Source organism: Tachysurus vachellii, chromosome 2 (genome assembly GCF_030014155.1).
Source record: "Tachysurus vachellii isolate PV-2020 chromosome 2, HZAU_Pvac_v1, whole genome shotgun sequence".
Lineage (NCBI taxonomy): Eukaryota > Metazoa > Chordata > Actinopteri > Siluriformes > Bagridae > Tachysurus > Tachysurus vachellii.
In genome coordinates this window covers 7,343,950-7,360,570 of record NC_083461.1, presented here as the reverse complement: position 1 = coordinate 7,360,570, position 16,621 = coordinate 7,343,950, and the positions used below count along the sequence as shown (strand labels likewise).

The 16,621-nt window shown below is 41.9% G+C and overlaps 2 protein-coding genes across 3 annotated transcripts in view; both read left to right on the top strand.

Annotated features, from left to right (window-relative positions):
• Positions 1-4,779, top strand: part of LOC132862836 (rho GTPase-activating protein SYDE1) — a 22,922-nt gene extending 18,143 nt beyond the window's left edge. For both annotated transcript variants that reach the window (XM_060895155.1, XM_060895146.1), the window contains 2 exons: positions 155-425; positions 959-4,779. In XM_060895155.1, the coding sequence (XP_060751138.1) occupies positions 155-425; positions 959-1,395 (708 nt within the window). In that variant the 3' untranslated portion in view covers positions 1,396-4,779. The remainder of the gene's footprint in view (positions 1-154; positions 426-958) is intronic.
• Positions 4,780-8,530: 3,751 nt separating this feature from the next.
• LOC132857754 (uncharacterized) lies at positions 8,531-9,490 on the top strand. Its single transcript, XM_060887783.1, has 2 exons — positions 8,531-8,713; positions 8,846-9,490. Exons 1-2 carry the CDS (start codon positions 8,639-8,641, stop codon positions 9,488-9,490), a joined length of 720 nt encoding a protein of 239 aa, XP_060743766.1. The 5' UTR covers positions 8,531-8,638.
• The last annotated feature ends 7,131 nt before the right edge of the window (positions 9,491-16,621 follow it).

Sequence of the window (16,621 nt, the reverse complement as noted above, 5' to 3'; positions counted from 1 at the left end):
CATACCTGTTGTTGTTTTGAGGAACTGGCATTTACAGATTGTATGTTTCCTCTCTCTCTCTCTCTCGTTTGTGTGTGTGTTTGTGTGTATGTGTTTGTGTGTTTTTTGTGTGTGTGTGTGTGTGTGTGTGTGTTCACATGTGCACTCTCTCCAGGCCACACTGTCTCTCCTGTTGGATCATCTTAGTCTGGTGGCTTCCTTCAGTGACTGTAATCTGATGACATGTCAGAACCTTGCTGTGTGTTTCGGCCCTGTTTTGCTCACTCCGACACAGGACTCGTGGAAAGGAGCAGGACTGGGGGCTTTCCCATCAGCTCCTGTGGGACATGGACGAAGCTTTACACAGCAGAGCATGGAAATGGCCAGTGCTGTGGACTTCAAGCGGCACATCGAAGCTCTGCATTATCTGCTGCAGCTCTGGCCAAGTGAGTGATTGACAGCTCAACATCTTTCACTTTAGTCTTTAACTAAACAATCATAAATCACACCTTGACTATAACCCTAAATTTAAATACTTACACACACAACTGCATTTTTCTTGGTGGTCTGTTTTTAGTCCTGGTCAATGACCTGAGGGTTATTAGCTAAAGCATTCTTTAAATACCTCACGCCTGCCAGCAGTAATGGCTGCCGTTTTCATCCTTCCACATGCCTCATGTGTCTTGCACACAGCTGGACTAACAGCTTCTCTTTCCAGCTGTGGAGAATTTGTACAGCAGATCAAGCACAAAATGTGGTGTGTGTGTGTTAATATAATTCTGCACATTTTTATTTGAACAGTAAATACATTACAGCTCTGTTTGTTTGTATTGTTTTATTTCAGTCTTTAATTATCTTCTCATCATGTTCACCTCTTGTACTCAGAGCATAAATGTCAGAGCAAGTTACAAATGTGGGAAATAACTAGATTTTCTTCTTCTTAATGCTTCCCTCCTTTAACAAATAATTTCTACTATAGTCCCAACAGGAAGAGTGACAGATCGGTCACCCTGCCGTTCAGAGGATGAAGAGACTCCTCCTCCTCTCTCCCAGAATTCCCTACAGCTTTGTGGTCAGCGGCCGTTGTTACGCGTGGAGCTGCCGTTACCCCAGGATGTAGCGGTCGTGTCACGTCGAGGGCGTGGCCGTCTGGAAAGCCCACCATGTAACCGCTATGCCGGTGACTGGAGCGTGTGTGGGCGGGACTTTCTGACCAACAACGACGCTGATTATGACGAGGTGGCAGGCAGCGAGAGCGACGAGGACGAGGAGAAGAAAAAAGACTGGGTGTACACGGACGATTTTGCGCTGGACTTTGAAGCGCCGTTTACATGCAGACTGAGTCTGAAAGACTTTGATAACCTAATATTAGATCTGGAGCGTGAACTCGCCAAACAGATAAACTTCTGCCTCTGAGCACGGCCTCTACCTAAACCCTGTATCTGCAGTGCACTGAAGGCAATCAGCAGGAAATACACAATTTAAATATGTCTTATGATTAGAGCCACCATTATTAGCTCAGATGGTGTTCATCAGCCAAGACATGATGCGCCTCTAAACTTGGAATATGCTTTATTATTATTATTATTATTATTATTATTATTATTATTGTGTTTGCTCTGAACCTACGAGGCTAATGTAGCTAAGTAATGGACGCTCCAGTTTAGCGCTGTGAAAATCTGCAAACCTTCCAAAAAAAGCCCTCACATTGCAATAATTTCAGACCGTCGTGATTATGCGCATCAACTTTTTACTTTACAGCACACTTATCTTTAGAAAAATGACAACATGACCTGACGGAGCTAAAAACAGTTGTAGCAGCTGCCATCTTATTTCATCAACAAAATAATCAGCCTCACCTATAAGTTGAAAAAATGGGAGGCTTAACGATGCTGACGGATGATTTGGATGATAATACAGTTCACATTTTATTTCTTCTTTAAAAATATGCCATTTTATGAAAACATTGAATATTATCCTTTATGCATGTCGTCTTCGCGGTGCTACACTGGAGGCTGTAGGTTTTCCCAGTTTATTAGCCTTACTGTAGCTTCAGGAGAAAAACTGAAGAAGCGAGCTGCAGACACCTTCATGTCTTGGCTGATTGGTGAAAGGGATTCAAGCCTGGAGGTTGTACATAATTGCATAATTAGAGACCTGATGCTAGAAAAATGCACTGCAGATACAGGCGTTCATGTGGGCGCTATAATATTGAAGGTCGACGAAAAGCAGCTTCTTCTGCTTTAGTAAAGTGTGAAGTTATATTTAATAGAAAGCCAGACAGGTGTGTGTGTGTGTAGGGCAAGTCAAATCCTGCAGATCCTCAAAAGCGCAGAGGTTAGTTTCCATTCCTTAATCAAACACAACACACGATTCATCTACAGACTGAGTAGTAAATGTTGCTTAACGCAGCGCTTGCCAGATGGCACAAATCATTAGCTCTGTTAAAGCAGGAACAAATTGGAAGACCTGAGAGCATCATAACTGCATTATTAACCGAAGATAATGTAGACGGTCGTATCGTGTTCCCTTCAGGAGGCAGCTGCTTAGACAGGTGTCCATTTGGAAAGCTCATTAATAAGGTCACTCGTCTTAATCAGATTTGTACGGATGATCACACTTGAGGTCTTATCCAGCATGACTTCCATTTATCTCATTTATACAGCTGAGCAGTTGAGGATCAAGGGCCTTGCTCAAGGGCCACGCAATGGCAGCTTTAGTGATCCTGGGATTTGAACTCGTAACCTTTCAATCAGTAGTTCGACATCTTAACCTCATTTATCAGGATAAGTGAATTGTATTAAACAGGAATTATGAGAAGCAAAAGATTTATTTCTATAGTTAACACGAGCAGATTTGTGAGATTGCCCGCATAACTGGTCATAAGTGTTATAATTATACGTGATTTCCCTTAGACTACAGTAAATTGCCAACACTAGCAATTAGCTGTAGCTTTTTTAAAAGTACTATTAATATTATAAAACATCCAAGAGTCAAGTTCTTGTTATCGCTTATATAATAGCAGCTGTAAACAGTCATCCCTTCATCAGCCCCTCTATCTTTTTCTCTCTTGGAGTAAATAAGACAAAAATAAATGCAGGTTCTCATGTTACCAAAGAAACACGTTCAGAACACGAGCGTGTTAATATAAAATGTGGTGTAAAGCCAAAATATTGAACGTTAGAAGACTATTGAGTAAAACTTGTTGCGCTCCCTGTGTCGTAGTGACGAAGTTCTCTCTGTCTGCCGTCATTCATACAGCCTAATACCACTAAGATGGTTGAATTCTCTAATCCGATTAGTCAGAAGGTGTGGGTTAATTCTGTACAACAGCGTGACTTGGACAGGAGTTCCAGCTGTGAAATAAAAGATAAGTTAATATCGGTTCACTCATCTGAATCTGCTAACAGCTTTCCTACTTCACAGCCCTGTACAGTATGTGATAGTTTTCACCATCCCTAGGTGCTAGGTGTAGAGCAGATTTAGCTAGTAGGTACAGTAGGAACTGAAAGGAAAAAAATCTGAGTGCTTTTGCAGCTGCCTCCTAAAGTAAAAAGTGATCTGAGAGATTTCTGTCATCTCCACGAATAAATGTAGTTTCATGTGGGCTTTACAAATTTAGTTTCAGCATTGTAAATGTTTCAGCATTACAAATTCTAAACAATCTTGGTCAGAATTTACACTTCATTACTGACTTATTTGTGCTATCTACAAATTGTTAGGGCTAAATCTGGACTTTCAATCCCTGACTATTGATTTAAAGGAGCAGGAAAGCCTGTGCAGTGCCTATTTATGCACGTCTCCTTTCCCCTGAAATAAATCCTCCTATCCAGTGTGACCTGCCAGCGGCACTTGAGCCAAATATTGTGTAAAGTTTTCCACTGGGACATTCCGTTACAGGTCCGGTGTTAATGCTCGGGATGCTTTACCCGTTCTGTTCCTGCGTTCAGAAATATTACGTTTTATAAGCATGCTGATGTGTTTCCTGTGCCAAATAGCCCTCAGTGATGCCTTAATGAAAACGCAATCTTCTCTTTAACTTAACTGAAGCCTATTAGCCAACACAAAGACTTCTGAATATTTTGGTCTCTAGTGACGCTCCTAACCTTTGAGCTACCAGGCAGGTGTTTGGATTCCTGTAATAATCAGTATTAGCTGTTTTCAAATAGAAGGATTATTTACTTAATTTGCACAGTTCACTTAGAAGAAAGAAGAAAGAATGAGCAAAAGAAGAATCCATGTATGCAGGATCATTTAGTCTCAAGAACAAGCACAACGTGGATCAGCTAATCAGGATGGACACACACACTATTTTTTAAAAACTTCCAGACCAAAGACACATTTGATGGTTGTTTTGCACTTCTTTATTGCGCATTTGGTTATTTGACATCGCTGCTTACTTGGTCGAGCGCAGTACACGGTGTTGCCGTTGCTGGTGTAGCACTGTTTCTTTATCATTATCATTGGAGCACGGTACATATATTTATCTGACTGTGATTTTAGTTAATTAAAAAAAAAGTAAAGATTAAAAAAAAAAAAAAAAAAAAGGACATGGAATTGAAGGCCATTATCGAGCAGGGGTTTTGTTTATCATGCAAAAACGCTGTAATCATTTTTATTCTATTTGTTTGTACTATACAGTATTATTTTGTATTGCACATTTACAGCAAGCACTTATTTTTTGTGTATTATGCCTCTGTGTACTATTGTAAAAACTCTTAAATTGGTACCTTTAAGTACCCTTCAGTGTTAACCAAATACAAGTAAAAGCACAGTATTATAAGTCATAATTATATTCAACATTTGGGAGTGTGTATTTTTGTTTGCTGAATCTGACTGTATTTTTGGCTTCCTTTATAGTGTTTTTTTCCTTTCAATCATCAGAGAGAATTATTTTTCATTATTTGACACTTCCAGGAACCCAAGGATTCGTACGTTTAGCTTCATGAAGAACCGGAATACTGGGCATGTTGGCTCAGAAATTCTTCTTAAAAGTCGGTCATCTCTGTCTCATGGGAGCGAACTCACAATTGCACTACATTAGAAGTTTTTTGTTTTTTTTTTAAGAATAAATCACAGCATTGTGTTTTGGAGAAATGTAGAAGACGTGATGTCCGTTTTAAAACCATAGCACAATGAGAATACAGTAATCCCTCGCCACTTCGCGGTTCAAGTTTCGCGGCCTCAGTGCATCTGTGATTTTTCATTATTTCATTTCATTTCATTAAGATTATTCATCGAAAAATAAAAATAACGGTTTCCCAGGATGCCAGACAAAGAGAGAAACTCTCTCAGAGGCTTTGTACATACCCACGGGCACTCAGACAAGGCACGTGGACGCATCATCGCATCCTCTCCCAGCTTCTTCCCTTCTTGTACTGTTATCTCGCCACTCTCGTTCACGCTGTCAACTGTGTCTCACGTATTGTGTTTTCGTTAAGCACTTACAATGCCTAATTGCCTAATTCTTTTGCTAAGCACCGTGCGCTTGCAAAAGATTCCACTAGTGAGCCCAAGAGGAAGAGGAAGATTATGACCATAATCGAAAAGGTCAAACTTTTAGATATGTTAAAACAGGGCAGAAGTTATGCCGCGGTGGCACGCCATTATGGAGTGAATGAATCAACAGTGCGCTACATCAAAAAAGACGAAGATAACATCCGCAAAACCGCTGCAATAAGCTTCAATAAAGAAGCGAAACGTGTGGTAACTCCGTGAATAAGAGAATTGTGAAAATTATATCATGATGTACTACTGTCATTAGTGAGTGTAGAACACCATAATACGTATCGTATGAGAGAGAGAGTGTGAATGTATAATATTAAGGTTTTATAATTAAATAGATTTAAGTAAAATACAGTATAAATATACATATTTTAAACATTCTGGTACCCACACACATATACGGAAATTCCTAGGGGGCACTCCTACTTCGCGGATTTTCACCTATCGCGAGGGGTTCCGGTCCCCATTAACCACGATAAACGAGGGATCACTGTACAATGAAAAATTGACTTTTTTAATCTTGTTCACGCAGTTACAATTTAGTCGGTTTTATTTCTTAGAACTTACTTGGATTTATTTTCCAAAAATATTAAGAAACAAGTTGCCTAACGTGACAGGGACCGGGTAGACACTAAAGAAGCTGTCTAAAGTAAAAAAGCCTCATGCCGTTGACATTCCTGTTGCATTGTACATGGATCTCGATCCTGATGCACACCTTTAGCATATTATGTGTTTTTGTGTCTGTTGAGAAAACTGTTGAGAATCTACTATGAACATAGTGAGAACTTTAATAGTTTCCAGTACTTCTTAATCATCCAGATACATTTTGATTGTAGGTAACTAGGAGGGCAATTGAGATGATGTTATTCTGGTCTTTGACATTTAGCCCTGCAGTCTGTGGAAGTCCTCTTCACTCTCCTGCAGAGGACAAGAGGAAATAAGTGTTAAATGACTTCTCTCATCTTCTGATATGTGGATGGGACGTCAGGGTTGCTTGTATTTTTTTATTTTTAGAAATCGAGGTCAGAGCATTGGGTCAGTCAAGATACAGTGGTTTGTTAAAGGGCACAATGTCAATGACAGTTTGGTAGTGCTGGCACTTAAACCACCGAGCCAACACTGCCCTGGTCCTCGTAACAAGTCTCTGATCACCATTGTTTGTCCCGCCATCACACATCTTTCTTGTTTACTTTAAACGTTCAGCTTGGTGATAAACTACAGTCCATCATCTGGCCCTGGTACTGTAGCTGTTGATTGTAAAATGTTAAAGCTAAAGATTAACTAGATAATCAGCACACTTACGCTCGTTTGAGTGTCTGAGGGATGATTGGTGTATTCTGGCTCTGAGCTCTCTGCTGAACCCTATAAAGCAAAGGAAAAGTGGATGTAGATTTTACAAAGTATTGTATTTGTACCTCAATCTAGTAGCTTATAGATACAACAGTATATGTTGCTTAATTGTACTGAATATCTGTGTGTGTCACCTCTGTCTCATGTGGGAGGGTGAGTCCTGTTCACTCTTAGCTTTTTCCTGTGGTATAAACATGCAAGTGTGTTCTTGTCATTTTTTTTTCTTCATGGTATTTGTGTCTGCTTAGTGTAGTGATTTCACCCAGAACCACAAATGACACACCGACTCCAGGCTCTTTGGTGAATCACGTCTACAGTTTAATAAACAAAAGACACGGGATCACACACACATCCTCTCACCGACAGTCTGTCTGAAGGATGTGAGAAACAGATTAATCCCTGTCCTCCATTAACACAATGACTGCAAACTCAAAATCTTTGTCTCAGTTGCCTAAATATACACAAGATACGACTTAAATAAAAATGACACACACTCAATTAAAGTCAAATAAGCAACATAACATTTCTACAGACTCAATCCACCAAAAGTTTGTATTTAAAACTCATTAAAAGGAAAAACTCGCACTCCAAATTACCATTCGGGTGGCAACATTACAGTTTTTTTCAGTCGCTAACAAGCGTTTGTCCAAACAGTTGTCACATTTTCAAAACTCTAAACACAATTAGCACAGCATCAGTCTTTTGTGGCCATACCATTCACACATTTCATGTCGTTTTCACACAATATGCAATCAGTAAACACATTTCCACAATGCTTACATTTCCTTAACAGACAAGTTATACCTCTCAACAAAATTATGGATTGTTTTTGTAGTATTCAAGAATGTTAACACACAACATCCCACAATAGCAACAACAATATTCCAAACCTTAGATACAGTATAAAAACCTCTGCTTCTGCAATGATATCAGTTCAAAAACAATATATCTCAGCTGATAATAAACAAACAATTGAATAATTGACACACAGCTGATTTATGTTGGGTGAATTGGGCCAACCACAGCTGATTCCAGTCTGGCTTAGACTCAGTGGCAGGGGTTATTTTTTTCTATTACTATAAAAAGAGGACTTTGAGGAGTGATGTTTTTGGAAACAGAAACAGAAAAAGACAAACACTGTAATGTTTGGACGTGGAAGAGGAAGAGCAAGGGGCCCAGGGAGAAGACCAGCTCCAGTGAGAGATGCAGGGCCAGGGAGAGGTGCAGTAAGAGATGCAGTAGGAGGTGCAGTGAGAGGTGCAGTGAGAGGTGCAGTGAGAGGTGCAGGAACAGGAGCAGGCCCAAGGAGAGGGCAAGGTAGAGGTGTAAGAATGCGTGGTGGTGGCATTCCAAGGGCTGCAAGAACAGTAGTCAGTGATGAAATTCGTGCCACTATCATTGACCATGTCTCTCACTAAGAGAGGCTGGTGAAAGAGTGCAACCCAATTTGAGGCGGTCAACGGTTGCCGCCATTATTCACATCTTTCAACAAACCAACAGGTAAGTATTGCATTTTACATGGATTGTTTCTATTCTCACTTGACATGTCAATAAGGTCATACAGTAATGCATATGTTGATTTTTTTCCCATCTAAAGAATGCAACGTCTTCCACCCTCTGGGGGAAGAGGAAAGCTCCTCAATAATGATCAAGAGCTTGCCATTGTAGAAATGGTTGTTGCAAAAATGCAATAAAACTGCATGAAATTAAAACTAGAATTGTGGAGGACCATGAGATATTTGGCAATATAGAAAGCATCAGCCTCACAACCATTACGCGTACATTGTCCAAACACAGAGTGCGGATGAAGCAGCTCTACACTGTTCCCTTTGAGAGGAACAGTGAGAGAGTCAAGGAGCTACGACGACAATATGTCCAGGTATAGTGTATATTCAATTCAATGTCCAGTTCTATAAGCTTTGCACTTTGCAAGTAGGTAACCTACACAGTAATAGGTTACAATACAGTATGGTATACAGTAATGACATTATATACATAAACTTTGTTTCAGAGAGTTATGGAATTGAAGGCCAACCAGGCCCCTCATGAATTCATTTACATAGATGAGGCAGGATTCAATTTATCCAAAAGGCGTCGACGTGGACGAAATATAATTGGAAAAAGGGCCACAGTTGATGTGCCAGGACAGAGAGGGGCAAACATTACCATGTGTGCAGCAATGGCAAATGCAGGATTACTCCTTCACAGATGTCAGGTTGGACCCTATAATACCGAGCGCCTCCTTGCCTTTCTCAATGATCTCCACCAGCGCCTGGTACCAGAGCAGGATCAGGAGGGTGAAAACATGAGGACCTTTGTAATTACCTGGGACAATGTTGCTTTCCATCATTCGCAAGCAATAACAGCATGGTTTGAAGTCCACCCAAGACTGGTAAGTCTCTTCCTTCCACCCTATTCACCTTTCCTCAACCAGTTCTTTTCTGCATGGAGGTGGAAGGTTTATGACCATCAGCCACATGACCAGATGTCCCTCCTTGAAGCCATGGATGCTGGCTGCAGGGACATCACAGTTCAAGATTGGCAAGGGTGGATCCGACATACCAAGCGGTTTTATCCCAGCTGCATCGCCTTGGATGATATCAGATGTGATGTTGACGAAAACATGTGGCCGAACCATGAAGATCGCAGGGATTAGATACATTAATTTTGTGCTATTTTTAGTTCCCCCCTTCTTATCTGGGCTTTTTGCTGTTTTGTTTTTTGTTTTTCAGAATGCTCTTATATATGATATTTTGTTCACTGTAAGCAATACTGTAAAACTTTTTCTGTTCTATTATATTGTGTTTCTACTGTAACTCCTTTAGTAAACAGTAAAGAAAAAAATAACTGTGGACATACAGTTCCCAACTAAGAAGTTTTGTGTAAAAGGTGGATTGCATGTTACCTGAAACATAAAAGTCTATGCAGTTTTTCTAATGTCAACAATAGCCAGTATTTTGAAACCTGGTGTACTTTGATTGACTGCATATACCTTGTGAAGTGAAAACAAGTGTTATTGTTTGACAGAATAATTTCATTTTGAGTCAGATTTCCAGTGTTTCGGTAAAGTTAGTGTGTGCAGAGAAAGATGTGTTCTGTTTTGAAATGGAGAGTTAGTATATATTTAACAAAATGTGTTTTTGAGAGGAAAATTATCAATTTGGCCAATTGTGTTCTGTAGGTGTAAGTCTGTGTTAAGAGTTTAGAAAAATTATCTTAAGTATAGGTAAGCGCTTGTTAGCGATTGAAAAAAACTGTAAACAAACAGATTAAGGCCGTTCGTTTCTAAAACTTGATAAATGCATCTGACTTTTCATAGAAAACCAAATATATGCACTCAATCCATCTTTTTAACACCTCTAACATTGATATTGACTAATATTTTTAACTCTTTTTATATTTTTATTAATCGTTAACCGGAGATGGGGGCACGGTGGCTTAGTGGTTAGCACGTTCGCCTCACACCGCCAGGGTTTGGGTTTGATTCCCGCCTCCACCTTGTGTGCGCGGAGTTTGCATGTTCATATTTTTGTCCCTGTCCTGTGTCTCACCTTTTTTTCCACTCTCCTCTCACTGTGCAGCTTTCGGGCCTGTTGCAGTAAAGCTATTCTGTCTCTCACCGGCCACACAAAAAAGATCTCATGTACTTCACACACAGCTGCACGCAGCTAAAGAAACACACATATCAGTACTTAAAAGGAGGGTATGGCCCAATGTTTCTTTAGCACAGGAACCAGGGCCGGCCCTGGCCAATTTGCTGCCCTAGGCAAGATTTCACCTGGTGCCCCTGGAATCACAGACAATTGTGTTCCGATCATTTTGTTCATAAACTTACGCAGAAACAAACTGCACAGCTTTGTCCTGTTTTTCTTTATTTTGAAAATATTTTGGAAACACACACAAACTATATAAAAAAAACTATATTACGGAGACCTTGCTTTCCTTGCCTTTCTTACAGCAATGAAATATATATATAATAAATATATAAATAAAATTCTTCTCAGGTAATAAAATATATATACATATATATTAATATATATATATATATATATATATATATATATATATATATATATATATATATATATATATATATATATATTTATATTAATAAAAATAATAATTTGGGCGCACGGGCGCCCCTAGTGGTGGGCGGCGCCCTTAGCATTTGCCTATTCTGCCTATGTGCACGGCCGGCCCTGACAGGAACACATTTTTTTAATCATACACGACTGTGAATAAATTGTGAGTTACCTGTGCTCTGACTCGCTGCTGCAGTTTGAGATTCTGTATAGTGAAGGAAGCTTTCCTTTGGTGTGCTTCTGCTTGAAAATCATGAATGACCTGCCTGGAGTTCTGAATGGTTTTGTTCAAGTGTTTTATTTTCTCGGTCTGGAGAAGTCGGCGTGTGAGGAAACCTCGGGCTGCAGCGGTTAGAAGACATGCTGCTTTCTGCTGTTCCTGAAACAACACTAAAATTAAATTGGTATCATACAATACTTCTTCATCTTACCACTTCAGACATGTCTGTGCCAGTGTAGGCCAGCTGGCGAGTAACTATATTTCTTTACAAATCATATTGTAGCATGCCCCCCGAACAAGGATGAGACTTACTGATGGTTTTTTGTGAACTTTAATTCAAACACACATATCACCAACGTAAGAACTTTTGCCTCTACTGAGGGGCTGCAAGCATACATAAAACATTAACCGTAATTGTAATATCACTATGTAAAACTGTGTATTTATCTATGTATTATCTATGTATTTAACCGCGGTTTAGCCACCTCTGTCGTAGACGACCACCCCGACGAAAGTGGTGAACAGGGTGAAAAAGATAACGTTATACACCCGTAGCCATATTTGCAAGAAATGTTTCTGTACATTGGAATGAAAGATTCTTCCTAACGGATGAAGTGCCTCTTATGCCTACCGAAAATCACTGAAATTTTACTTAATCAGTGCAAGTTTATCGAACACACTGACTTTTGAGGACTGTGCTCTAGTACAAGTATGTTATTAAACTCTTCTAATTCTTACTAACCTACTATTTTATCCTGGAGGACATCCACTGCAGCCACATCCTCCTGGTTCGTACTGTGATATGGATGTGTTCCCGGCTCCAGATTGTGTCTGACGAAGATCTCCGAGGCCTCAGAGCCTGATCTGATCCGTGGCCTTAGCGGTGTCAGGGACGGACTCTCCACATCGTAGGACTGGTTGAGTCGAGCTGGAGGAAAGCGCTGTTGGGTGGCAGAGTGGTTACGCTGAGTGTGAGAATAATTGTATAAAACAATCTTTTCTGATAATGTGGCAGACTTTCTGTACAGAGCACATTGTTGTTTCTCTCACACACACAGACACACACACGCATTCCTTTTCTCTCTTACACACACATACAGATGCCTTGACCTTAGTTAACCCCCTCCCCACCATAGAAACATGATACTTCGGGCTGGGGGTTCCTGTTTCGTGATAACAGTCAAGGCTGCTTTTGTTGATACTAGCATTAAGCTCTGCACACACACATTACGCCATCCCCCTTTTTGTACTACTATATATTCCTTTTGTACTTAATAAACTTTGGAACTTTTCTTTGAAAGACTGATTTGTGTGTTTCATCGAGACTTCCCCAAGTGCTTGTGGAGAACGGAAACAGAGCAGAGGACGAGAGGCTGAATTTGGTGATCCTGCCCAGGCGGCAGATGAAAGGATAGTGATCCTGCCCAAGCGGCAGATGAGAATTCCTTACACTGAGATTCCTTTTTATTAAAGATCTCTGGTTGGGTTGTGTTTAGCTTGGATGTTAAGCTTCTGGGAGTGGAAGAGGTGATTAAATTACAGCTTGTCTTGGTTTGGTCAGAAAAGCTGCAGTTCCAGTCCACACCAGAGGATGCTGACAAACCTGACTGTTTTGTTGAATTTATCACTCCTCTGTTGGAGTTTTCCACAGTGTTCCACAGCTTTCATTTTCCTTATCAGGGTCAAACTCATCCCTTTCCTTTTTCTTGCCATTTTGCATCTCTACATATCCCAAATTCTCAATTCCTACTTGAATCTCTCTCCTTTTTCCTCTTTTCTTTTCCCCATTTTCTCTGGCTGTTTGGGAGCAGTTGGGTCTCTTTCTACTGTGCTGTATTGTTTAAGAGGGTGCTGGTGTACTGCTGCTCCTTGAGTGTTCTTTTGGACCATGCGGCTTCTACAGTCTGGTTAACACCTTGCTCATCACCCTGCACCTTTCGCAACTGCGAAGGAAGGAAAATATTTATTATAAAGCACATAATTGCAGTAGGTGGTGGTACACACCTTCCATGTGGGACAGCAAAGAGCCATTGCAAGGAAATTTTTTTGACTCAAATCCCAGATACCCTACAAAAGCGATCCCTGTTCTGATCTGTTTTGTTGTGGTTTGTGAACAAAATACAATCTAGTCATAATGCAGGTACAGGGATTTGTTGGAAAGGCAATGAGAAAAACATATCATATTCATATCAAATGCTGTCCTTTATGTGTGTTAATAGATTAGATTAGATTCGATTCAACTTTATTGTCATTACACTTGTACAAGTACAAGGCAACGAAATGCAGTTTAGGTCTAACCAGAGTGCAATTGTAACGCAGTCGTAAGGCGGATGATCCATTTGCAGGTTTTAATAAAGACAAACTCGTAGTCGTACAGGCAAGGTCAGGGCAAGTAAACACAATATCAGAGAAAAGGCAGACATGAAAGGTCGGCGAGATGCGGTAGGTCGGGGGCAGTGCGAGGCGGTAAGAGACTGGGTTGATCTGCCTGACGATCCTAAACGGCCCCACGTACCTGGGGCTCAGTTTACGACAGGGTAGGCGGAGGCGGATGTTGCGGGTCGAGAGCCAGACCCACTGTCCGGGTTGATATTCCGAGTGTGCCCTGTGGTGTCTGTCGGCCTGGCCTTTCTGTCTCCCTATGGCCCGCTGTAATTGGCGATGTGCCACGCCCCATGTTTCCTTGCTCCGGCGGAACCAGTCGTCGACGGCCGGTAGGCGTGCCGGACCATGGGAAGAGGGGAGGCTGGAAGCCCAGGACGCACTGAAAGGGAGTCAGGCCGGTGTCGGGTTTGATGAGGGAGTTTTGTGCATACTCTGCCCACATCAGATATTTGCTCCACTCCGTCTGATTGTTTTGGCAGTACGAGTGGAGGAAGCGGATGATCTCCTGGTTTAACCGCTCCGTTTGTCCGTTCGCCTGTGGGTGATACCTAGAGGTGAGGCTGACGTTGACGACGTTTGAAGAAAGCGGACCAGACTCGAGTAGTGAACTGGGGACCTCGGTCCGAAACAATATCTTCGGGCAGTCCGTAGTAACGGAAGACAGAATCGCACAGCATCTCTGCTGTCTCAAATGCTGCAGGAAGCTTGGGTAGTGGGACCAGGTGGCAGGCTTTCGAGAATCGGACGGTGATGGTGAATGACCGTATAATTATTTGACCAGGGCAGGTTGGTGATGAAATCCAGAGCGATGTGAGACCAGGGCCGTTGTGGAATCGGTAGACACTGCAGCAGCCCTGCGGGAAGTTGCTGAGGGACCTTCGAAGTGTCAAAATCCTGTACGTCCATGGACAACGACGGCCACCAGAACTGGTTTCAGGGCCAGGTGGATGGTCCCTGTGATGCCGGGGTGGCCGGAGCTAGGGCCAGCATGTAGGAGCTCTAGGAGAGTGGTGCGCAGGCTCTCGGGCACGTAGATTCTTTCTGGAGGACACTCGGTAGGCAGCGACGTCTGCGCCTTGTCCTGGGCGATCTCTGTTAGGACGTGCCTCTGGATCGGAGCGAGGATCCGGGTCTCGGGATGATGGGTTCAGGCGGTGCGTCCTCTCGGTGCACACGTGACAGTGCATTAGCTTTATCAATCTTGCTGGATGGTAGGTCATGGAGAACTGAAAGCATGTGAAGAACATAACCCATCTTGCCTGACGGGGGTTCATGCGCTTGGCAGCATGGAGATATTCCAGGTTTCTGTGGTCGGTCAAGACTGTGAACGGATGTCGAGCACCCTCCAGCCAGTGCCTCCACTCCTCAAATGCTGCTTTCATGGCTAACAGCTCACGGTTTCCCACGTCGTAATTGTGCTCCGTGGGAGATAACTTGCGGGAGAAGTATGCGCACGGGAACATTTTGTTTGCCGGCCCCTGGTGCTGAGACACGACGGCTCCGACTCCTGTGTTGTAGGCATCCACCTCCACTATAACACGATCCAAGATCGAACAGACCTAACTGCAAAAAGTATTGCGCATTTTGGACTAAACCAGCTGCCATAGTCAGCGGCGCTGTGCATTATGGGATGAGGAAGTGCTTGTTGACAGTTTCTATTGGCAGTATTAGCACAACAATGGCAGGTCGCAGACAAACCTGGAGTTGCGAGGAGGTGCGAAGCCTCATAGAAATTTGGTCTGATGAACATATTAGATCACAACTTTCAAAAACTCATAAGAACAGCGAGGTTTTCTCTTTATTTAGCAAACAGCTCAGGGACAGGGGGTTTCATAGGTCTGTGGAGCAGTGCCGGGTTAAGGTGAAAAAACTCCGCCAGCAGTACATCCATGTGCGGGATGCACTTAATAAAACAGGCAGCTCGGGTAACGAGAAAGACAAGTTCCCCTGGTACGATGACCTGGACAAAATACTTGGGACAAAACCAGATGTTGATCCAGTGGATGTTGTTGAGTCCCATGAAAATTCAACATCCTCTTCCAATGATGCTAACGTTACTGATGCTAACACAGGTGACCGGGCTACCGCATCTGACACAGATATTGACGGTGAGTTTACCACTTTTCGAAAGTTATGGTGTAACTAGTTATCTATGGTAGTATACATTCGCTATGCCAACATGACATCAATTTACTTCACATTAAAGTTTTCATGTTATATCGTACGTTTCTCAAACGGAAGGCTGCATCCTCTGTATGTCGCATTTGTAGGCTGTATACATCATCAAGACTGTCTTATTTCAGAATATTAACAATTATAAAGTTGACTATTATTCTTAGGTAATCGTAAATTGTTGTAATATGCTTACGATTTGCGAATGTTATGGTCAGTTAACTTAAATAAACCAGGTTTGATGACGAAACAGCCTGCATATGCGACCTCCAGATGGATGCAGCCTTCCTTTTGAGGAACGGTTATTCTCATCGTTTCACACACACACATTGTTTGCACTGTGCATTGAAATATATATTTTAATCCACATTAAAATGACATGAGTAACACTGAGAAATTGTGCATTTCAAAACAGTGGGAGATTCAAGCAACATATCATCTCATACTGATATCTCAATCACTGCTGCTGATGAAGGAGTGTCTGATGATCCAAGCACAGAGAGCAATGTCAACGAAGAAAGCATCAGAGGAGGGAGACTGCCCATTCCTGGAGCCAAAGCTTGAAAAAGAAAGAAAAAGTCTTGCAAAGCTGATGATGAAATCCAGTCATATATGATGGACAACAAAAGGATGCTGACAGATTTGCAAAGAGCTGAAGAAAGCCAAGTGGCTCAAGAGGCTGCCGGTTTTGAGAGAATACTTAAGGCACAACAGGAAGCCGAGGAGAAAAGATTCCAGTTGATTCAGGCACAGCAACAGGCCACTAACCAAATGTTTCTCCAACTAATGGGCACTCTTGCAAGTGCGTTAAATCCTGGTCAGCCTCATTCTCATGCTTCAACAATGCCTGGTCTGCCTCAACCTCATCCTGCAACAATGCCTGGTCAGCCTCAATCTCATTCTTTACAATTACCAGCCTGGACCACGA

Coding starts and splice junctions, on each gene's coding strand:
- LOC132857754 (XM_060887783.1), top strand. CDS start 8,639: ATGAAGCAGCTCTACACTGTTCCCTTTGAGAGGAACAGTGAGAGAGTC. Junction 8,714..8,845: donor TACGACGACAATATGTCCAG/GTATAGTGTATA, acceptor ACTTTGTTTCAG/AGAGTTATGGAATTGAAGGC.